Source organism: Spermophilus citellus (assembly GCF_964194105.1).
Source record: "Spermophilus citellus genome assembly, chromosome: 3".
Classification (NCBI taxonomy): domain Eukaryota; kingdom Metazoa; phylum Chordata; class Mammalia; order Rodentia; family Sciuridae; genus Spermophilus; species Spermophilus citellus.
The window spans coordinates 44,276,015-44,299,968 of record NC_138184.1 but is presented as its reverse complement, the minus strand read 5'-3'; the positions used below and the strand labels follow the sequence as shown (position 1 = coordinate 44,299,968).

Below are 23,954 nucleotides of genomic sequence, written 5' to 3'. Positions count from 1 at the left end.
CTTTTCCCAAGGACTTAGCTCCTTCAGAGAGCAACATTCCCTCTCTCCTGTACTGTTAATTTTCCTTTTTTTATGAGGTAAGTCCCTTCAGCATAGAAATCTGCTCCATTATCACTAACCTAAACAAAGATAGGCTCCTTCTAACTAACAGTTCATTTCCCAAGTTCTTCTTTCACAGAATGATCTATATCTACTGTCTCCATCCCTTTATTCCTGTCTCTCTCCAGCTCCCTCCTAAGACCTTCTCACCTATCACCCCAAAACTGCTTTTGCCCAGAACCACCAAAGAAACCTTTGCTGCCAAATTTCAAACATACCCTGCCAAGTCAATGTAAAAGAAAGCATGAAAGAAGGATAAAGGAACAAAAAGGCATGAGACATATACAAAAGAAAAATAACAGATATGAATCCCAACTATATCAATAACAACATTAAAGGTGAATGGGTTAAATAATCCTATCGAGGGCAGAGAAAGACTGGTTTTAAACAAAAAGAGCCAACTATATGCTTTCTACATTTTAAATTCAAAGATACAAATAATTTAAGTAAATGGATGGAAAAAGATATACCATGCAAATAGCAACCATAAGAATATACTTAAACTGGGTGTTATGGTACATGCCCATACTCCCAGTGACCCAGGAAGCTGAGGTAAGAGTACCACAGGTTCAGAGTCAGGGTCAGGGTCAGCCTCAGCAACTTAGCAAGACCCTTAGCAACTTAGCAAGACACTGTCTCAAAAAGAACTGGGGATTGATACCATTGATACTTAATACCACTAAACTATACACTAAAAACTATACACTAAACTATACACTATAGACTAATATTATAAATTTTATGTTGTATATTTAATACCACTATTCACTAAGAAGTGGCTAATATTATAAATTTTATGTTGTCTATGTTTTATGTTATTTAGTTTGCTACAATTAAGATTTTTAAAAGTTGCTATGAGGGGCTGGGGTTGTGGCTCAGTGGCAGAGCACTTGCCTTAGCATGTGTGAGGCACTGGGTTTGATCCTCAGCACCACATAAAAATAAATAAAAAATAAAGGTACATCAACAACTAAAAAACATTTTTTAAAAAAGTTGCTATGATTATTCTTCATGTAATACATTGGAAATCTAATATTTGAAGTTTTGTATTTTAAGTCACTCTTTTTTTAGTGTTTTAGTTGTGGACTCTGAAAGAGAGGTTGCATTACTAAAATCAGACACTATTTTTTTAAAATCTATAAGCATGATCTTCCGCTTTTATGATATATTGGACAACTCTATGTCTAGTGTGGCATTAGGCTCAGCAAAGGATTTAATAAGCAAATAAATAACTTTTTAAAAGGTGAACTCTGCTTCTTAGTAGTATATGCCCTAGTTGAGAAAGGAAAGTTCACAGATTTCATAAATAGGGTTTGTGTTTAGGGAGAAATGGGAAAGATACAAGCCTCTGAGAAAAGTCTAGAAAGCCAGGCAGGGGACACAGGAATTGCATGAGATGCCACAACAGGTTCTTCACAAAGTACTGTAATGACCTCTGGTTTTGGTATTCTGAGGAGGTAGCATGTGAGCCATGCCACAGAGTGAGGAGAGCTTTGGTGCTGGCTATGTGAGTGTCTGGGTTAGTTACTCTGCTTCTCAAACCCTTGGTCCCCTCACCTGTGACAGGAAGGTGAGCACACCTACGTCTGAGTTGTCCTGAGAATTAGAAAGAGACAAAACATTTAGTTCAGTGTTTAGCACATGGAGAACACCCAGTAATTGACAGAAATATCAACTGTTATGTTAATATTAATAATGACAGTAGTTGACAGTACCTGATATGGTTGGTGTTGCTGCTCAAGGCACAGGAGACTCAGGTCTTCTGGTGGGCATGTCTGATACCTCATACGCCTGAACTCAGTGCTTTCCCGACTAGCCCCTCCCTTCCAGTTCAGTTTTCCAACTTCTAAACATACGCACGTAGCCCAGTTCCCTCATCTCTGTGTTAACAGAGGTCACTATCATACTCATGTCATGGGATTGCTAAGTACATAGCAACTGTAATGAATAAGCTCGAGGTATGTACAGGATGATAACAAATTCCTGGGCCAGAAGATTCAGACAGGATAACCATGGGTGGGAATGGGCCAGTGAAATAAGGTAGCTAGTCAGGGAGACCAAGTGAGTTTGGTTTCAGAGGAATTTGAAGAGATCCAATTTATAAACCAAAGCACAGAGGATATGTTATTGAAAAATAAGTTTTGTTAATGATTTCTTTTCATTGTAGCCCTTTGTTAGCCAATGAACACTTTGTTCCTAGCTAAAACTAGTAGTTGGAACATTGACCAGTATTGCTGTAGAGCTATAATTATTTGACTTTCTGATAAATGTAATAGAAAAAAAATAATAGTAAAAGTTGAAAAAATATTGGCCTGACTTTGCACTTTCAACTTTATATACTATTTTGCATCCCCAAACTCTCTTGTACAGAGATTTTTTTTAAAAATTCTTATTGAGAACTTTAATATAAAGATTATATAATCTACCCTCTTTAATTTGAAGAAAGAACAAAATTATTAGTGGTTTTTTTTTAAAAAAACAAATATACTTCTCTTAAACAGCCATTTTAAAGCTAAAGAATTAACTTATTTTTGTCTTTCTAATAATTCCAAGGCAGTCCTTGGCTTTACTGAAATTATGAATTGATTGAAAGGAGTTACTGCTCTGACTACCAACTTGGTGCAGCCAAGGGCTTCTAGTATGTAAGACAAGGTCCATTCTCTTAGAAAGTTCACTTTCTACTTAAGGAGATAAGACTAAACCATATAAAACAATTAGAGAACTGAATAAGACTATCATTAAATGTTTAATTATAGGGTAAGGACTATAACTACTGTACAATTTAGAGAAGACCTACATCAAGGGTTGAACTAGTGTGGGCTCATGAATGGCTGAGAGATTTAAAGAATATGTTACAGAGAGCTGAGTTTCCTTTTCATGTTGTTTCTTTTCTTGGTTTTCTGATATAATTGCTCCCCCCACCACATACACAAATTTCACATGCATATAAACAATTGAATTAAAAAATTTTCTCAATTAGAAAAATTGAGAATACTACTTCTTCAAATATTTCTTCTGCCCTATAGAAAAAATAAATTTTTCCTGTAATATATAAAAAATAAATTGCTTTCATAATAAATTGCCAGTGGGAAATTTTCCTTAAGAATTTAAATTTTAAAAATATGGAATTATTAAAATTTATGGTTGGAAGAGCTACTGTTCTTTATTCACTGGGGTGGATCTGACCCAAGGCAATAGCTGCATCTGCAGATGGATGGATCTTCATGATGCTTTCCTCCTGACTCCTAACTACCCCTGGATTGCTGTATTTTTTGCCTCAAACCTCAAGCAATACCATATTTAGGGATTAAAAAAAGTGAGGAAAATATACTCTTCTTCCAAAGCTATATTGAAAGCATGAAGAATAAGTACAGTTTAGGGGAGAAAAATAGTGATTAAGAAGTTACTCTTTGAGTTGATTAAATGTGGGCCTAATAGTCACTTTATGTGATTCAACTTGGGTACCTTTCAAAATTCAGTACAATTTACTAGAAAGTTATTAACAATTAAAGTTATATAATAGTTCTATAGTAAAGGAAGCCAGCAGGCTCTATAGTGTCTAATATGAAATTACCATCTACATTGTTGAGAAACACCCATAGTTTTCACATAAAATTGGGCCACTTAAATAACCATTATTATGGATCATAAATTAGAATACATTAGCATCAATATTTTCACTGGAATGTAGTCTAAATTTATTGGAGTTCAGTGCTTTCACTGTTAAGTTTTTCATTACTGGATAAAACCAACTGATTTTATTGCAGTTTACATTGGGCACAGATGTAGATTGTGGTTTTGTAAATTTACTTTGAATAAATATTTCAGTAGTTGTGAAAATGTTTCAACTAAAGAGTGTTGTCATGAAAGTGGTATTGTTTAATTATAGTCCTCTAATCTCATAATTAAAGACCTCATTGTTTTAAAGGCAAATGTAACTCATCGCATCACACAATTTGGAAGCTTTACCCTGACCCCAAAAGTTTGATTTTACAGAAATAAGAAATTTGTTTTCTTTGTTATTATTTTGAACATCATAGGTTTATCTACACTGCAGTTAGAATTGACATGGAATATGAAGTAAAAGGAATCATCTGAATAAGTCTGATGACAAAGTATTTTGATTGAAATAGTTTGGTTATATTTTAGACAAAAAACATGGGGGTTATGAGGATCTGTGTTTCAAATTCATAGTACATGTGGATACTTATGAGTGATTTTAGTTGTAATTTTAATTAAATTGATAGGATTTAAAATTCATACAAGACTCTGAGGAGTGGATTACCTATTTGTTCCCTAGAGATGTGGAAATTCAGCCTCTTGAAGCTTTATTTTGAGAGGGCATCTGGCTGTCTTTGACAGTTTCCCATTGTATATCTTGGGCATCGAGTCCATTTGGTTGTGTTCAGAAGCTCTGGAGCTGCATTAAGTAGTGACCTCATTTAAACACCATTCATTTGGTTTCTTCGGAGATAAATTAACCTTTGACAAATCCTAAATGGTTCGAGTATTGCAGTTACATGTTTATTATGGTATTTTTTTGTTTGTTTCACAAAGAAATAATGTCAGCCCAAAATGAACTTATTTATTTAACAGGGTCTATGTAGGCTATTAAATGCGTTAAAGAATTAAGTTGAAAAAATGGACAATAATACATGACTAGATGTATTATTCCATATGAAGATGGAAAGTAAGAAATATCTGTCCAATGGGAATGTTATTTTAAAAACTCGACAACATCAGAGATGATGAATACCAGGCACATTCAAAGTTCTTGTCAATGTGAACTAATTTGATTATTATAACAACTATATAAATTAGGTATTATAAATAACATATGAAGGACAGGTATTATTTTGATGGCTATTTTACATGTGGGGAAACTGAGGCACAGAGGACAAATATACAGTGCTAGCTTATGTTTTGTGGCCCACAGTATTTCTGTGGATAATTCCTAAACTATTAAGTTTATGAACTGTTGAACTATAGTTTGCTCTACTTTGGTATGAACAAAAACATTTCATGCCTATCAGTGTCTGTATTGATTTTTCTGTCTTATTAATAAAATTCTACTTTTATCTATAAGTTATATTGTTTGCTTTCCTTTCCTCTCAGTTTTCATTTCTCTTGGATAGCCTTCACACTTCCATTACAACTCTGTAAAACATCCTTTGCCTTGATGCTAATGTCTAACTCTAATGTGTAGCTCCATCACTGAGCTACAACCCCAGGAAGTGGTAAACTTTCCTTTGTCTTCTAAAGTTTATAATCAGTTTACAATTCTACATATTTTGGAGGAAAAGGGATGGGTGTGCAGATCACTTCAGAATCTGATCACAATTGTGTGGACCCTCTGAAACCAATCTGTGACCCCTCAGAGACTAATAACTGGGTTAGAAGCATCTTTGTCTTTGAAAGTAGAGGGAATTTCAGGGGTTTAAAAGAGAATAGCTTTCCCACAGAGCTATTTATAATATGTAGCACATTTGCAAGTTGCTGGTCAAGTAGACAACCTGTGGTTCAGTATAAATAAGTGAATCACTTGTAGTCCATCTGAATGATAATTCTTATTTGTGTTTATTTTTAAAAATATTTTTAGTTGTAGATGGATACAATAACTTTATTTTTTTTAAAGAGAGAGTGAGAGAGGAGAGAGAGAGAGAGAGAGAATTTTTAATATTTATTTTTTAGTTCTCGGCAGACACAACATCTTTGTTGGTGTGTGGTGCTGAGGATCGAACCCGGGCCGCACACATGCCAGGTGAGCGCGCTACCGCTTGAGCCACATCCCCAGCCCCAATAACTTTATTTTTATTAATTTATTTATTTTATGTGGTGCTGAGTATTTAACCCAGTGTCTCATATATGTTTGAGGCAAGTAAGTGCTCCACCACTGAGCCACAACCCCAGCCCCTCTTTTTTGTGTTTCTATGTATAAAATTTTCTTTTTTTCTCTGGCTGCCTGAAAGCTTTTTCTCATTTTATTTTCAGCAGTTTGACTTTATCTAGTTCTGTGCATGAGTGATCCTGCTTGATCTAATTTTGGAAAAATTGAGAATACTACTTCTTCAAATATTTCTTCTGCCTTATTGTTACTCTGCCTTTTCTTACTGGGGCTTCATTTTTGCATATGTTGGTCAAATTCTTGGGTGCTCTGATTGATTGAGATAGATAAAATTTGTCTCTTTGTGTTTTAATCTGGATAATTTCAGTGACTTATCTTCAAATTCACTGATTCTTTCCTTGGCTATATTTAGTCTACTTATTAGTACATGAAAGGAATTCATCATCTCTAATGTTGTCAAGTTTTTAAATTAACATTCCCATTGGATCATTTCTTATAATTTCCATGTTTTTGTGAAAATACACCATCTGACCATGCATTATTGCCCATTTTTTTCACTTAATCCTTTAACACATTAATTATAGTTTTCAAGTCTTCATCTCATAGTTCCAGCCTCTGAGTAACCTCTGAGTCTGGTTCTATTGATTGCTTTATCTCTTGACATTGTCTTTTTATTCTTACTTTGTTGTGTGTTCTATAATTTTTATTGAATGCTACGTGACGTTTTATAAAGACTGAGATAAATAAGATTTATTTTTAGAAATGGGCATGTCAGGTCACTAGTGCTGGAGAATTTGAGTCAGGTTAGTAATTGAGCTAGGTTTGGATTTTGAATTGCCACTGTTAGCTTCAGTTGCACCCCTAGCTTCAAATTCCTCTACTGGTGGGCTGCTGTCAATCTGTGTTTTGGGTGGGGGCTAGGGTTCTGGAGGGCTTACTCAGTGTTCTTGCTTTACCCTCAGCTTTTAGCTGTGATTGCCTGTGTCAGAGAGATGTCTGTTTCCATATTCTTACTCTTTCTGTAGTGGTAGACAGCTTGTTCCTCAGTGCTAGGCTTTCATTGAGATCCTGAGAGTTTTTGGTCTCCTGGACTAGTTTTAATCTTAGGCTGTGCTATGCACCTGGGCCTTAGGGTTGGGCCATCTCTGCCTTCCTGCCCTGTTCCATGTAGCAGCACAACTCTGCCTGTACCAATAGTGAGTTTGGGCAGGAGATAGTTTTTTGCCCCTCCCTGGTCTTATCAGAGCTCTACTTTCCTTGTGCAAACTCCAGAGTCCAAGAAATTTCTATATCCCTTTGGACAGTGGACCTTTGCCTGGTTCTATAGGAAGATGGATTTTGCTTCCATCCTTTTCCTAGTGGCTCTAGGAGAAAGGACTGATGGCCTTTCCCCAGGGGCTATGTCTTGCGCTTCATGAGAAAAGGGTTGAAGAAATGGGCAACTTTACACTGTACCCCAGGAGTAGCCCTCACCTCCTGCATGCCTATACCCAGGAGAGGGGCTTTCCTCCTGTTCCACCTCCATTCTTTCTCAAGTCTATGTGTGTAGAAGCCTACCAGTGGGAATTGGCCTTGGGAACTCTTTAGAATTTTAATTGTTTTCCTCTAATGGGCAACCAGATTCTATGTCCTGTTTCTCTTTAAACAGGCATATCATTTTTGGGAATTCACTTCCCTTGGTTGCCTTGTGACCACAGCTCTGACAGAAACAAGAGAAATCATGATATTAGTTTGTCTGGCTTTTTCATATTAGTTTGTAAGTGTCATTGTCTTTTGGCTTTCTGTATCGTAAGCCATAACCTGAACTGCACTTACCCTACTTCATGACTTTTACACTTATCGATTTCCAAGCCAAGAGCAGATCTGTAGCTTCATAGACTTCTTACCAAACCTGGGCATTGTTAAGCTTTTGGAATACAAAAGAGAACATCATAGAGGAGGAGGGCTGGCCGAGGAGGCCAAGTAGCTTTCTATTACTTGCACAAAGGACCAGAAGTGGCGCTTTACTTTTCCCCATTTAGCACAGTAGGCCAGAAGCTGCATTTGAGCTAGCTTTTCTTCAACTTGTTTTCTTCTTCTTCGGTTCTTCTTCGGTTCATCTTATTTTATATAGTGACCTTCAGAGTGACTGGTTTTTTTGCTCCAGATACTCCTCTTACCCTCTGCTCATCTTGGAGAGCACATCAAAGTTTTAAAGATGTATGAAAAATCTTTCAGGGTAACCCTGCAAGGTAACCCTGATATGCCCAGCATGACTTATTCTTTCAATTCAGAGTTATTGTTATTGAGATAAAGAAAAGTCAGGCCTTGCTGTGCTTGTTTAATAGACCTAGTTCTTTCTTGGGATTTTTTTTAAATGGTTTTGTTTTGTAGAAGTAACAGAAATTTGTTTAATCCAGTGTTTATTAGCTCTTTTAAATTCTGGACCCCCTTGATAAACATACAAACCCTATATCTTAGTGTTTTTATTTTTTATTCAAATGAAACAAACAAACAAAAAAACTCCAAAGGAACCAGAGGACAAAGGGCTGTTTTGTTTTCATCCTACCCCACTTTTGATATCCCCCACTGCATACCTAAATCAGTGTCTAGACTTAGTCACTATTTGGCAAGGGTTTTGAATTTAGCTATTGGTACACCATCTTTGCATGTTTATTTAGGAATAATCAAATACAAAAATGGAAACAAACAGTTTTGAAGTATAGAAGACACAAGAGGCAATTACTTCCATCAGAGCATTAACTCTGCACGCCTGTAGACAGGACTCCAATCCTGCATATCAGCCTCCTTCTTCTCCAGAGTGAGCTAGATCAGTTGGATCAGTGGTAAGTACTTTGTTGCCAGTGGAAGAAATGAGGCCTGCTTATTGTTACCTCATTTCAGAATGAGAACTGATGAAATTATTCATGGCTGTTTTAAGAAATTGCTGCTATTTAAATATCCAGATGACCTCCTATTTTTAGCAACAAACTTCTGTTCAATAAGTTGGTTAGAAATCTGTATGTTTTTCATTATATATGACTGCTTCCACTTTAGTGCTCAACATAAATTCGGTAAATATTTTTTATTCATCCTGAATTTGCTGTGATACAGAAAAGTTTCCTTGACCTCTTTCTAGCACATCGTTTTACCTAAATTCATTCCTGACACAATATTGTTATATTGTAAATAAGTGTTGGTTAATATGTAAGCAACATTTTAAGCTTCTTTCCAGTTGTAAAAATCTATGATTCTTTATCAAGGAATACAAAATTTCAGCGTTTGGTTTTCTTCTAGTCCAGACCTTTTTTGTGTACTTTTTCTTTTGATACCAGTGGGGCAGCAAAGATGCCCTGCGTGGCTGGGTTTCCATTTTGTGGTATTCACCATCTAGAAGCATTAGGTGATGAGTGCAAACTCACCATGTACAGCCATCTCTGAGAAAGAACTTAAACCTTGAAAAAAGTATTTTGAGACACCTCCATCTCAGCAGAAACCTGTGCTTTTTCCTTTGGTTCTAGGTAATTAATGCATTCACATACATGTAGTTTGTGAACATTTTAGAATTGAATTTAAACTAACTTGAATTACGATCAGATGCCTGATCACTTTTGGGCTAAAGAATGAAAGCCAAGTTGAAATGAATAGGACTGAGATAAAAATTCCAAATGTTAGGCAGTTTGGGACCCGTTCTCCTGCCCCTGAACTCTGATTCTGTGTCCCTCCCACACAAGTGCTTCTGTCTTCCCTTCCTTTCTTTTTGCCACGGGGGACCAGATGGCCTACTTCTCTAGTCGTCATATCCACCTGTTACTCCCAGCCAGAGATTCTGGTCTATCCAGTGACCTGAGTGAAGCTCGCACCTGCTATCCTCTGTATTGGTCTCTAAGCAAGCACACTCTTCTATATGAGTTTTCTAATGGCTTTGCTGCTAGAAGGGAGGGAGAAACAGATTGCTTCATGCAAACCTTGGTGTGCTGTGGAGAGGACAGCATTATTGTAGCCAGCAGCATATGGAGGGGGAGGAAGAGACAGGAGGTATCTGGTAAGGGGTGTCCCTGCTGTCAATATATCAGCAGTGCTTTGGTGGCCATCAGGTGCGTGTGTCTGCTTTCAGTAACCAGAAGTCCAATCAAAGCCTGGGCTGGTTTGTGAAAAGAAAAGCAATGTTCATAAAGGAACTACCTATCCTTAACATGCTGCCTGTCCCACAGACATGGGTGTGTGAGTGTATTATGTTGTGTGTATTAGCCAACTTTGCTATTCAACTTTTTTCTCTTAATTAACAAAGAGACCTATGAATTTGTAATGAATCAGAAAGTGGTAGTAGAATATTAATCAGTGTGTATGATGGCAGAATAAAGGATTATAGTGCTGAAAAAATACTAGATGTTTTTAATGGATCAGTGATAAACACCTCCATTTATCTTTGTGACTTCTTTTTACTAGTGGCACTTTGAGATATAATTTATAAAGATTATGAAATTTCCTTACTAAGTTAGTGTGTTGCCTTTATTAAAGGTAAATGTGTCTTCTTAGACATAAAGACATCCTTCATTCTGAAAAATGGGGAATTTATACATTTTTGTGCCCTTATGCATGGATGATTACAAATTTAATTTCATGCCAGCTGACTTGAATAGACAGAATGCAATCTATGCTTTAGGGATTTGGAATAGCTATAATACAATATATCTTATAGATACAATTAGCACAGTTTTTACCACTTTTGCACTTTATTGTTCTGAGGATACAGTTATAAAGAAATACTCTGCCTGGTGGCTTTTATGTTTTATCTTGGCACTCAGATAACAAAAGCCTCTGTGGTTCATTTTGAAACTTTGAGGGAAATGCTACCCATATGATTTAAAGTTTTAAGTTTAATTATCTTCTGCAAATTGCTTTTGGAAGTATAGGTAGTCAAAAAGTAAAAGTGGTTTTAAATTTTAAACATAGAAAGTAGCATAATGGTTTTATGAAATATAGAGGATTTTATTCAAAATAGATGCTATCCAGAAAAGGAAAATCAGAATTGCCTTTGTAAAATATTTTGCATGCCTTTTTCTTTATTGCCTTGAAAGTTATATAATCCCAACCCCCACCCTTTTTCCTTAATACAAAGGCTTACTGAAAATTTATGACCTCTGTCTCATTACAGATTTCATATACCACCTGAGAGGCAATATTGTGTTTTAAGTTAAAATTGCAAAAGATGTTTTGAGGTCATTTGAGCAACTCTTTTTCAAACAAGAAAGGTGTACATATGGGAAGGTCTTAAACGCACACAGATGTAGATGCCAATCCTTAAGGTGGGAACCTCTTTACTCATGCAGGAGAATTGAGGAGTGCATTATTGGTGGTACAAAGTTGTTTGGAAATAGATGCTACTTGAAGTTTTACACTTGGGTAGTGATAATAACCTATTTATATTGGAAGTACTTAGATGATATTGTTCTCAGCATCAGCCTGGTACACACTAGTAAATTTTAATAAGCCCAACTTTAGAATTTCAGAAGTACCCCCCAGATATAATAAAGATCTCCCTCTCAGGCCTAATACAGTTGCAAGGGTAAAACCATATATCTGAACTATTTAGGAACATGACTATTATGAGACTCCAAAGAGTCAGGAATTTCTGCTGGAATTCCAGTGTATATCCATTGAACACACATTTTAATAGTTGATACTTAGCACTTTCTTGTTATTTGTTATAGAGTCCAGAAATAGCCCAAACATCTCACTGAACCCTAGTGGCCAGGAAATGATTTTCAGATTTAATAGTGTATATCCCCATGATGTGAGGTGCTGCCTAAAATGCCACTTCCTGATACCATCCCTATCGACCTGACATCCTAGAGTGCTTAGGAATTGACAATTAAGTCAGATAACCCAGAGAATTCTAAGGAAGATGATCTGGCGACAAGCTGTTAGGACACACTGATGAAGGAGACGTATCCCCTCTCAGGACCTGCTTCATGGAGTTGCTTCAGGACCTGTGCAGTTGTACAAGCCCCACACTCAGAAGGTCCCCGTACTTGACTTAATGCTCTTCTGTTATCTTCTAGAAAGTCTTAATAATTTTTGAGTAGGACTCCTACATTTTCATTTCCCTCCAGGCCCTGAAAATTATGTAGCCAGTTCTATATACAGATTTCATTGTATGTTACTGAAATCGTGTTCCTTGGCAAGAATGAATTGAAGTTATTTGATAACGATTTCTTATCTGTTGGTATTGGGCCGTAAACTCCAAGGCTACTTCTGAGCTTTAAAGGTAAATGAATATCCTTCACCACAGGACTCAGAATAGGAAATCCTTATATTAAATTTTAATTAGTAATCCCGAACACAGACACCCATGTTTATGTTATTCTAATCCACTTTTTTTTTCCCTCCCAGGATGGTACAAAACAGAAAAGGGAGCGGAAGAAGACTGTGTCGTTCAGCAGCATGCCCACTGAGAAGAAGATCAGCAGTGCGAGTGATTGCATCAATTCCATGGTTGAAGGTTCAGAACTCAAAAAGGTCCGCTCCAACTCTAGAATTTACCATAGGTATTTTTTACTGGATGCTGACATGCAGAGCTTGAGGTGGGAGCCATCGAAGAAGGATTCTGAGAAAGCCAAGATTGATATTAAATCCATCAAGGAAGTGAGAACAGGAAAAAATACAGACATATTCCGTAGCAATGGCATTTCTGACCAGATATCTGAAGATTGTGCATTTTCAGTCATATATGGAGAGAATTATGAATCACTTGATTTGGTTGCCAACTCTGCAGATGTTGCGAATATCTGGGTCACGGGACTGCGGTACCTAATTTCTTATGGCAAACATACCCTTGATATGTTGGAAAGTAGCCAAGACAACATGAGGACTTCTTGGGTTTCACAAATGTTTAGTGAAATTGATGTAGACAACCTTGGACAAATAACTCTGTGTAATGCTGTGCAATGTATCAGAAACCTCAATCCTGGTTTAAAAACGAGCAAAATTGAGCTCAAGTTCAAAGAGTTGCACAAATCAAAGGACAAAGGTAGCACAGAAGTCACAAAGGAAGAATTTATTGAGGTTTTTCATGAGCTTTGTACTAGACCTGAAATTTACTTCCTTTTAGTTCAGTTTTCAAGCAATAAAGAATTCCTTGATACCAAGGACCTTATGATGTTTCTTGAAGCAGAACAGGGTGTGGCACATATAAATGAGGAAATAAGCCTTGAAATTATTCACAAATATGAGCCATCCAAAGAGGGCCAGGACAAGGGCTGGCTGTCTATAGATGGGTTCACTAATTACCTAATGTCACCTGACTGTTATATTTTTGATCCAGAACATAAGAAGGTCTGTCAGGATATGAAGCAACCTCTGTCTCATTACTTTATAAACTCATCTCATAATACATATTTAATAGAGGATCAGTTCCGAGGTCCCTCTGACATCACAGGATATATTCGGGCTCTTAAAATGGGTTGCCGGAGTGTCGAATTAGATGTATGGGATGGGCCAGATAATGAACCCGTAATTTACACCGGCCACACTATGACCTCTCAGATAGTCTTCCGCAGTGTCATTGATATTATTAACAAGTATGCATTCTTTGCTTCAGAGTATCCTCTTATCTTGTGTTTAGAAAATCACTGTTCTATTAAACAACAGAAAGTAATGGTTCAACACATGAAGAAAATTTTGGGAGACAAGCTCTATACCACTTCACCCAATGTCGAGGAATCTTATCTACCATCCCCAGATGTTCTGAAAGGGAAGATACTAATCAAAGCCAAGAAGCTGTCCTCAAATTGCTCTGGAGTAGAAGGAGACGTTACTGATGAAGATGAAGGAGCAGAAATGTCTCAGAGGATAGGGAAGGAGAACATGGAGCAACCCAGCAATGTGCCTGTGAAGCGATTTCAGCTTTGCAAAGATCTGTCTGAACTGGTCAGCATCTGTAAGTCAGTTCAGTTCAAGGAATTTCAGGTGTCATTTCAGGTTCAGAAGTACTGGGAAGTCTGTTCCTTTAATGAAGTGCTTGCCAGCAAATATGCCAATGAAAATCCAGGGGACTTCGTAAATTATAACAAGCGTTTTCTTGCTAGGGTCTTTCCTAGTCCGATGAGAATTGACTCCAGTAACATGAACCCTCAAGATTTTTGGAAATGTGGTTGTCAAATTGTAGCCATGAACTTTCAGACTCCGGGGCTGATGATGGACTTGAATATTGGCTGGTTCAGGCAGAATGGAAACTGTGGCTATGTTCTTCGGCCAGCCATCATGCGGGAGGAGGTTTCCTTCTTCAGTGCCAACACGAAAGACTCTGTCCCGGGAGTCTCCCCTCAACTTCTTCACATTAAAATCATCAGTGGGCAGAACTTTCCAAAGCCCAAAGGATCAGGTGCCAAAGGTGATGTGGTGGACCCTTATGTCTATGTGGAAATCCATGGGATCCCTGCCGACTGTGCAGAACAAAGGACAAAAACAGTGCACCAGAATGGAGATGCGCCCATTTTTGATGAGAGCTTTGAATTTCAAATCAACCTGCCTGAGCTGGCCATGGTGCGCTTCGTAGTGCTGGATGATGACTACATTGGGGATGAATTTATTGGTCAGTACACAATTCCCTTTGAATGTTTACAGACGGGCTACCGCCATGTCCCCCTGCAGTCCTTGACTGGAGAGGTTCTTGCTCATGCTTCTTTGTTTGTGCACGTGGCCATCACTAACCGAAGAGGAGGAGGGAAGCCTCATAAAAGGGGCCTTTCTGTGAGAAAAGGGAAGAAATCCAGGGAATATGCATCTCTGAGAACGTTGTGGATTAAAACTGTGGATGAGGTGTTCAAGAATGCCCAGCCCCCCATTCGGGATGCCACGGATCTGAGAGAGAACATGCAGGTACGTGCTCGTGGTCAAGTGTTCACTCAATGGTTGTTCTGCTGAGTGCATGTCCACAGCTTAGGAACATATTGGTCTTTTTCTTTTTAATGAGTATATTTAATTTCAAATAATATGTAAATTTCAATTGTTATTAGAATGTTTGCCTCTAGTCTCATTTCTTATCATTTAAATTTCCAGAACTACAATTGTTCAAAATAATGGTTAGAATAATCTAGTTTTGTTGCTTTGTTGCTCATCCCAGTTCCTGTTAAGGACTAATTCACAGTTCCTGTTTTTTTCTAATAGTATGCATTGGAATCTGATATTTCTTGATTGTAACACAAACATATGACCCCTCAAAACAAAAAGGGATATGGATTACAGTAAAAGAGCTGTGCTCCTGGCCTTTCTCGTGGTGCTGCAGTGCTGGGAAGATGTCAGTGTGTTTGTATATTGACCTGTCTCTTGATTTTAGAGTCTTGCTAATTGTTTAAGTAAAAAACATGTGGTGTTTTTTATTTATTTCAATAAATATTTCTATTTATTGAAGTCAAAGGTACAAATGACCTCTGAAATATATAATAGCTGAAAGCAATCAGTTAGGAACTGTGTATTTAATTAAGCATGTCTACAAGCCTAACCATGTGGTTGAGCCTCTGTGTGAGTGATGCAGAAGTGGACAGCAAAGACCCGCCCTACAGAGGTATCAACACTAGCCAGTCACAGTGTGTTTGGTACCATGCGTGATAGGTGCTCTGCTTGATCTGTTTATTTTTAAATGACTGTTATAAAAATGACATCAGCAGTAAACTCTGGTTCAAAAAATGTACTTTCTACATGCTTTTCCCATCTACCAATTCTGCAGATTCTTCATGAAGAATAAGCCCTTCCTGTAATAGGGACATATATTTTCTTTCTTTCAAGGTAAAAGCATAACTGAGATGTGGAGGGCTTTCCCACTACTGAGGGTACAAGTGTTGGGTAAACCCTCAGCTCCAAGCAGGACACACTATCCCTTGCCTGGTGGCTGCTGGAGTGTATGTGCCACAGAATTCCCTTGGGGACCTGCCAAAGCCAGAGCATCATCTTTTCCAGAGCCTGCATCTGCTCTGAATCCGACAGCCCAGTGGGTGGTGATATTTGATGGTTGCCTGCTGCCACAGGCAGTCTGGCCGCAAGCATGCAGCAGTGAACCTGAAGCCAGACCACCTGCCCTCAAGGGACTTGTCCTGTAGCTGGGGGTGGGCGTTGGAAGGGGAAACAAACAGTAAGTACGTGAATATACAAATAGGACAACTGCAGATACTGTGAGTGCTGTGAAGAAAATAAAACAGAGAGGTATGCTGGAATGATCAGACTCTACTTTATATATCATAATAATGATTTATTTTTATTCAGTCATATCAAAGTGATTTTGAGTGAAATTACTTATAGTTTAAAACATGAGTCTGTTTCCTCCTCCATAATATGGTTTGTTGAGAGGATTAAATGAGTTAGTGTGTAATACATATGCCCAGTATAGCCTAGACTTTGGAAATGCTCAAAGAATGCCAGCTCATGACATTTTACAGTGTTGAGGGTTTTCTTTAATGGCTATTTTAATGAGATGCCTCTGGTGATTAGAACACAAGAGAGACGCTGTTGTGATGGTCTACACCTGTAGTCCCAGCTATTTGGGAAGCTAAGGTAGGAGGATTGCAAATTTGAGGCCAGCCTGGGCAATTTAGTGAGACCCTGTTTAAAAATAAAGGGAAAAGAAAAAAAAAAAAAAACAAGGACTGGGAACGTAGCTCAGAAGTAGACTGCTCCTAGGCTCAATCCCCAGTACTACCATGTGGGGGAGTGGTTTGTGGGGGTGGGGTGAGGGTTACAGTGGAGAAGGGCAGGGGAGTTGCAGTGGAGATGCTAATAAGGGAAAGGCAAGGGGAACCAGGACCCCTGCTGGGCATACCCTGCAGTGAAGAGCAGCTTCTTCAAAGGTCCTGTAAATTTGGAACCTTGGTATAAACAGGTGATATTTCTTTCCTTTCCTTTTTGGATGGCTGGTGTATTTGATACTTGTTTCAAACTGGATTTGAATTTTTTTCTTAAACTTTACCTTTTCCATATGTAGAGGCCATTCTTTTTATTTGCTCAGACTTGCATATAAATATTGCACTACTGTGAACTTTGATCTGAAAAGAGGCTTTGACCTTTGGAAGAATTCAACTTATTTACATTTTCAATGCTTTTGATAAATTAGTATTACAAATGTCTGTAACCTTATTTACTTTGAAAAATAGTTATTTCTTCCAAGGATAAATAATTATTAGCCAATTCTGTCATAACATTGCCAATAACTTTTATACCAGGTTCCAATATAACCAGTTATATCAAGTATAATATCCATGAGAAATTAATTAATTACCAAGTGCCTCCTTTCTTGCCCTTTGATAGAATGCAGTGGTATCCTTCAAGGAGCTGTGTGGCCTGTCCTCAGTGGCCAATCTCATGCAGTGCATGCTGGCGGTGTCTCCCCGCTTTCTGGGGCCTGATAACAACCCCCTGGTGGTCCTGAATCTCAGTGAGCCATATCCCACGATGGAGTTGCAGGGCATCGTGCCAGAAGTTCTGAAGAAGATTGTAACGACTTATGACATGGTGAGTGCATGGTGAGTGGTGTTTGTCCCATCGTGTAGGCTGGTGCCAGAGATGTCTTTAGACAACATGCCATATGTCCTGAGGAGCTCTTGCTGAAGTGTGCGTTTTTATTTCATGCTTCGTTTGTCTGTGTCGGAGAAGTAACTCCCCTAGCCTTGCTGTATTAGAAAGAGTTTAATGTTTTGTTATTGTTTTAGAAAGCAGGATTCATTCAGAGAATTACTTGCTCACTTGCTTCAGTTGGATTAAACGTGAGTTAGCTTCTCAAGAACTATGTCTGAATTGATTTCTAAAGGATGCCTTATTTTCTACATATATGTCGTAAAGAATTTTTATCTCCTTGTAACCATCTATTGATTTCTTTTGTTTTCATATCTCAACCTAGTGAAGATGAGAAATTTAATTTAAAAAATAAATTCTTGGAATACAGGAAGGGGCAGGTGCTGCATCTCATTATTCTACTGCATGATGGTTTCCTTCTTGCAGCAGCTGCTCTAAGACACCTGTGTTTGTCATCAGCTTAATGTTAATGAGGTATCCTCAGGACACCTAGAATATTACATTTTTGCAGTTAAGGTCTGTCTTGTTTTTTTTTTTTAAGTTTTTTTTTTTAGTTGTTGATAGATCTTTATTTTTATTTATTTATATGCGGACTGAGAATCGAACCCAGTGCCTCACACATGCCAGGCAAGTGCATTACTGCTGAGCCCCAACCCCAGCCCTAGCCCTGTCTTGTATTTTCTTAATTGCATTTCACTGTTTTTGTCCTTTGTGATTTATCATAACTCTATGAGAGAATTTAATGGGCAAATAGCACCTATTTCAGGCTCACGATGTAGTTAAAGTGATCAGAACTCACTGTGTGTACTGGTAGTGTCTTGTCAGCATGTCAGGGTTAAGCATAGGACACTCCCCTTCCAGATAGGCCAGTTTGACATCCTTTACCATTCAGGGTAGTTGGGGGTAAAATTCTCATCCACCACCTCCTCCACTCTAGAAGCCCAAGCTAAGGCCACAGAGCACTAGGCTTTCTCTGATGTAGCTTACAATGCTCAAGGACCAAACAGGATTGCATCATATACCTACACTGAAACGTTTTTTGAAAACATTTTTGACTGTTTTCATAAATTGGTCTGAAAGTGGTAGATTAGAGAGATTTATGAAATTAAAGGGAAAATAAAAAATACTTCAGGTCAGCATTTCCCACACTGTTCTGAGGAACCTTGGTTCTTTAGGATGTTAGTAAATACCACATGGGGAGAGGGTTCCATAATGAAGTACTTCAGGGAAATACTGGTCTGAACAGAACTGATCAGATACCATTCTTATAGGATTTCTCAGAGCCTTATCTTTCCTGGTACACTGTGCTCCAAGAGGGCAGTGGACATGGATAGTTATCTTTCCTGGCACACTGTGCTCCAAGAGGGCAGTGGACATGGATAGAGCACTCCCTATTTCACATGTTGGCTTGACTCCTGTTTCCAAAAACAAAAGTTCTGAAGAACACATTTTGGGAAATGCTTCTTTAATCTTTGAGTAAGTCGGGAAGTATAAGCCAGAAGAATGTAATTGTTTTAAGCAATTTATTAGTTTATTACCTTCTAAAAAGGTGATTTCAAAGCTATTTCCCCATGTTCCTGTGAAGAAGGCACACATTGTAGTGGCTGCTCATATCCTCTGCTATTTCTAGCTCAGACTTCGTGGAAACACAAGAGATGTGAGGGACTGAACACTGGACACTGTGGCAAACTACAGGGAGAGTCACCCACCCTGCAGAAAGTAGGAAGACTAGGGTTAGGTATGTCTGATAACCCTTGAGTGATGCTGGGTGCCAGAGGGCTACAAAAATGAGCATGAATGGCCTCTGTCTGGGAGCCAGCCAGTCCACTAGAAAATAATGGAGGAAGGACAGAATTGCCATAATAGGCTCATGCTGGGATTCCTTGGGAATAGGGAAAATGGAAAGATAGGAAAAAGAGATAAAAATGGAGAAATTTGAAGTAATTTGCCATGCTGTGAGCTAGACTATGTAGTTAGTTGCTGATTCCAGGTTTTATGGGAAGATGCCAGAGAGAAGTAGCTGATGTTTATAAGTGAGTGCCTTTATTTATTTATTTATTTATTTATTTATTTATTTATTTAAATTGATGCTGGAGATCAAACTGAGGGCTTTGCATATGTTCAACACATACTTTAGCACTGAACTACACCACAACTCTGTAAATGCTTTTCTAGCTTGAGCCACAAATAAAAATCATAGACCTACTTCATTGATCATTTCAGTGACAGTCATATAGTAACGTTTCTTCACTTTACGGTTTTTGACAGGGACTTCCTGACAGCAGAGTGGAGGTCACCATGTAGGTGATGACATGATTGACTGGCGCTGAGTGTAGATCAGAGTAGAGTTGAAAGCCTGGCTGAACTCTTAGGGTCTCCTTAAAGCTCTTTAAGGACACAGAGACTGCCACAGCACCCACAACTATATTTGGCACAGGAATTGCTCAATGTCTCCTGCCCCTTCCTCTTCCTGGACTAGTAGATGACAACACTTATTACATAACTCTTATTTGCATCTAACTATATTTGTGTTATTCTAGAAGGAATAAGCTTGTTTAAAAGTTTTAAATTGTGAGACTATTCTTTTCTCATGTTTAATTGAAATAGCTGTGCTGCTTGATACTCTATGGTTTATAAATTTGTTTTGTTTTTAATTCCTTATGTTATAAAATATTTAAAATTAAGTTCAAATTATTGCTGCAGCAATATTATAACTCTTAGAATATTTTATGGACTTTTTTTAGTGACTTAATAGTTTCTCACCTTATGACAATTAATTCGTTAAAGCTAGCCAAAATAGGGAAAACATTGATGGGAAATGTATTGTGGTCGTGGACAGTCTGTAACTTTAAATATAGCTCTTTATTTTTATAGTGTTATATTGAGCTTGGCCCAAAATTAATCTTAGGAAAAAGATCATATTTCTTTGTTGACTTCCTATTTATAATTTGAAGACTTCAAATGAGAAGTAAGAGTGGGTTGAGAAATCCCTGTCCAGAGCGCCTGTGTCGTTGTGTGTCTGTGCTGCTGATGCTGGTCCTGCTGAGGACAGTACTGTGCTGGCTCCCACGGATGAGCAGGTGTGTATTGCTGCCATCCAGACTGAGATTGCTTCTCAATTTATACACTCTGGCTAATGAAATGGAGTGTCATAAATGTGCCAGTTTCTTTTTGAAAAGGGGGAATGCAGATCATGAACAGAGAGCAGTATGGAAGCCGGCAATGAGGCCAGAAAGGCAGACCCAAGCACACAGTGTGGCTGCACATCCCAGTTTTCCTAGGATGGGTCTTGTTTATATATACCTGTTGTTCTAGAATAATTGTTAATCATTCTCTTGTTGTCTCTTGAAAATATTCCTATTCAGAAGAAAAGGAAAGAAAATTAATCTTTTAAAACTTTTAACTATCCCTATTCAGATGGTCAGTTGTGTTGTCACCTACCCATTGACCCTAGATTGTTCTAATGGCTCCTGTGATTACCACGAACAGGCAGACTTTCAAAAGCCCTGATTGTGGTTTTACCCTATTTGTGATGTCCCCCATGATGTTGCCATGGAGTGGAAAAGAGCTTCATGTTAGTGGAGGTTTACTGGGTAGACTGGGCCTTTAAATGGCACTTCCTTGTCTCCATGGTCCTGGTGTCCTTAAGTACCTCATCCCATTTCTTAGGGACTAAACCTATGAGGGTTCAGCTTATTCCTCTAGGTCATCTGGACTCCTCCAGTCTACCCTCCCTGATTCTTAATGGAAAAGATCCTTGAGTCCCTTTATCCAAACCTAATATTTTCAACAGATGAGGAATGACTTCCAGTTATTGATCAGTATTGCAATATACCATATACATTATTATGTCATACATTATGACCAGATCAGAGAGTTGTGCTTTTTTTACTTAAATAATTGATTTGGTTTCGTTAAGATATCATGTTGGTTTCTTCTGAAGTGGAATATAGTAAAAAATTGATTTTTTTTTATTTTAATAAAGCATATAAAATAAGTAATACTTGCATTTTCCTTTTTTAAATATATGTATATTTTTAGTTGTAGATGGACACAGTTCCTGTATTTATTTTTATATGGTGTGGAGGATCAAACCCAGTACCTCACATGTAGGCAAGTGCTCTACTACTGAGCTACAACCCTGGCCCAGACATTTGCACTTTCTTTGGTGAAATCTACGCTTATTTACAAACTCTTATTACATGCAAGGTCCTGAGCACTCATCCAACAACACATATTTACTGAGTACCTACTGTGTACCAGGACCTGCATACTCTGTATAATGTATATTTATCTTAAGGATGGATCAGTACTGTGTTTCAAATGCACCCCTATCCCCATCAATATAAGAGATCTAGTTCACCATCTTTTGAAACTGAAATTATTTTTACCAACCTTTTCTTGTTGATAACAGTGAGAAGTCAGCGCTCTAGCTATCTTTATTAGATCCAGATTTACCATCTGCTTTATACTTGAATTAATAAAATTTTTATGAGGTCCATACTAACACATGGGGACCAAGGAGTCAACATTCTTGCTCTATAAAGAGAAAACATTGGGAATATAAAGGTTTTGTGAAGTATTACATTAAAAGAAGGTTCTTTTTAAAAGTTTTTGCAACTTTTTTGATTTTGTTAGTTTTTATATGATATGAAATAGGCTTTGATCAACGTAATGAAATTGAAGATGAAGTTGTAGGTAGTGAAAAATCAAGAAAAAGAAAAAGTAAAGATGATGAAAACCAGTGCTGTCTTGCAGGCAGTATGGTGGTTCATACACTGTGGCAGACTCTTGGGCAGCCCCCACCTGTTTGGAGGTTTTACACAAATTCATTCTTATCACCACTGTTCCTTTGTTTCTACTTTCCATTTGCAATTAATTTATTTTGATCATTTCCTTGCAACTTAACAAAAATCTTGGTTTTAATTACCTTCCGGTTTAATTAAGAGAGCATACTCTGAGGAACCCATTTATCTAGTACAGAATGGTAATTTTTTTTTTTTTTAAGGGAGGAACAAGATGCTTTGTCTAAGAGGATATAATTTGCACTCTGTTTTTGTGTAAGTTGCTGAGTAGTCTCTTCTAACACATAACTTTAAATATTTTTTAACTAAAACAAGGTTCTTTAAATAAAATATGTGAAATGAAGACTGTTTCTTACACAGAAATGTTGGCAATAGGCAAGTGGCATTAGGAACATTCTGTTTTGTGTTGGTGGTATGGTTTCATGTACTTTTTCTAGCCACTGCTTAATGCAGTAAGGAGATAAATCACACTTCATAATTAATGGAGCCTGTTGGTCTGGACCAAGCCAGAGATGATCTGCAATAAGGTTACTATTGATCCCCGTCTCCTTTGTGGCTCCTTTTATCACTCTCCTGACTCAAAACTTGACATTAAAAGCTTCTTTTAATTGGAGGTGTCAACTTTACCAACTTTTATAACTGTGGAAAAAAGGTCAGATAGAATATTACGCTTTGGGATAAGATTGAGCTAAAAAAAAAGAAGGAAGCTAAGAAATGGAGGGAGGAAGAGAGGGAGCAGTGGTGGAGAGCAAGGGAAGGAGGGATGGAGAGAGGATGAGGGAATACATCCTGTAGAAGGAAGATCAGAAATCCAAGGGCTATAGATCAATTTGTTAACTAGAGATATTCAGTAAATGTTTGCAAAAGAATTCTCTCTAGAATCATCAAAACAATACAACTGAGCTACTCCAGAATGGTCTCAGTTGCTAATAGAAAAGAAAGAAACATTAAAAAGGTAGAGTGTGATGATGGCATCACTTTGTCATCAGGTCAGATGGAGCAGGCTGCCACAGGGTAATCAGTAGCAGGGAGGTTTGGAAAATTTTTAAAGGTGGTGCTTCTAGGCTGCACAATGGTGATTACAAGGTATTATTTCCAATCCAGTTTTTCTATCTTTACATGTCTTCTGGGAAACCATTGAAGAACACATATTTTAAAAGTATTCATACACATGCACACATATATCAGATATGTAAGTAAGGAACAACTGGGGAAGACTAGAATTTGGGGGGCTGGCAGTCCTCTTGAAAAAGAGACTTCATCATGTAGTAGTTTTTGACAGATAAGTTTGATACCTCTCCAAGAGGACAGCAGTGAAAACCTTGATGAAATTCACAGTTTTTCAGATGGTGTCCCCAGATAAGATATGCTCAATAGTACTAGTTGAACATCCATAATCCATAGTCCATATCTGCATGCTCCAAAATTCATCCTGTCAGTGCTCAAAAAGTTTTAGATTTGGAGACAGTTCATATTTTCAGATTAGGGATGTTTCATAAGTGAAATCTATGCTTTTTTTTTTTTTTTTTGGTGGTGGTAGTGATTGAACTTGGGGCCTTGCATGTATGAAGCAAGTATTCCACCACTGAGCTACACTCACAGCTCCTCTGTTTTAGATCCAAATCTGAAACACTTCTGGTTCCAGGTATTTTGCATAAGGG

General features: G+C 37.8%; 1 protein-coding gene across 3 annotated transcripts in view; it reads left to right on the top strand.

Moving 5' to 3' along the window:
- The window catches only part of PLCL2 (phospholipase C like 2), a 178,095-nt gene that overhangs the window by 89,970 nt on the left and 64,171 nt on the right, over positions 1-23,954 (top strand). For all 3 annotated transcript variants that reach the window (XM_081287552.1, XM_081287551.1, XM_081287553.1), the window contains 2 exons: positions 12,320-14,806; positions 17,225-17,428. In XM_081287552.1, the coding sequence (XP_081143678.1) occupies positions 12,320-14,806; positions 17,225-17,428 (2,691 nt within the window). The remainder of the gene's footprint in view (positions 1-12,319; positions 14,807-17,224; positions 17,429-23,954) is intronic.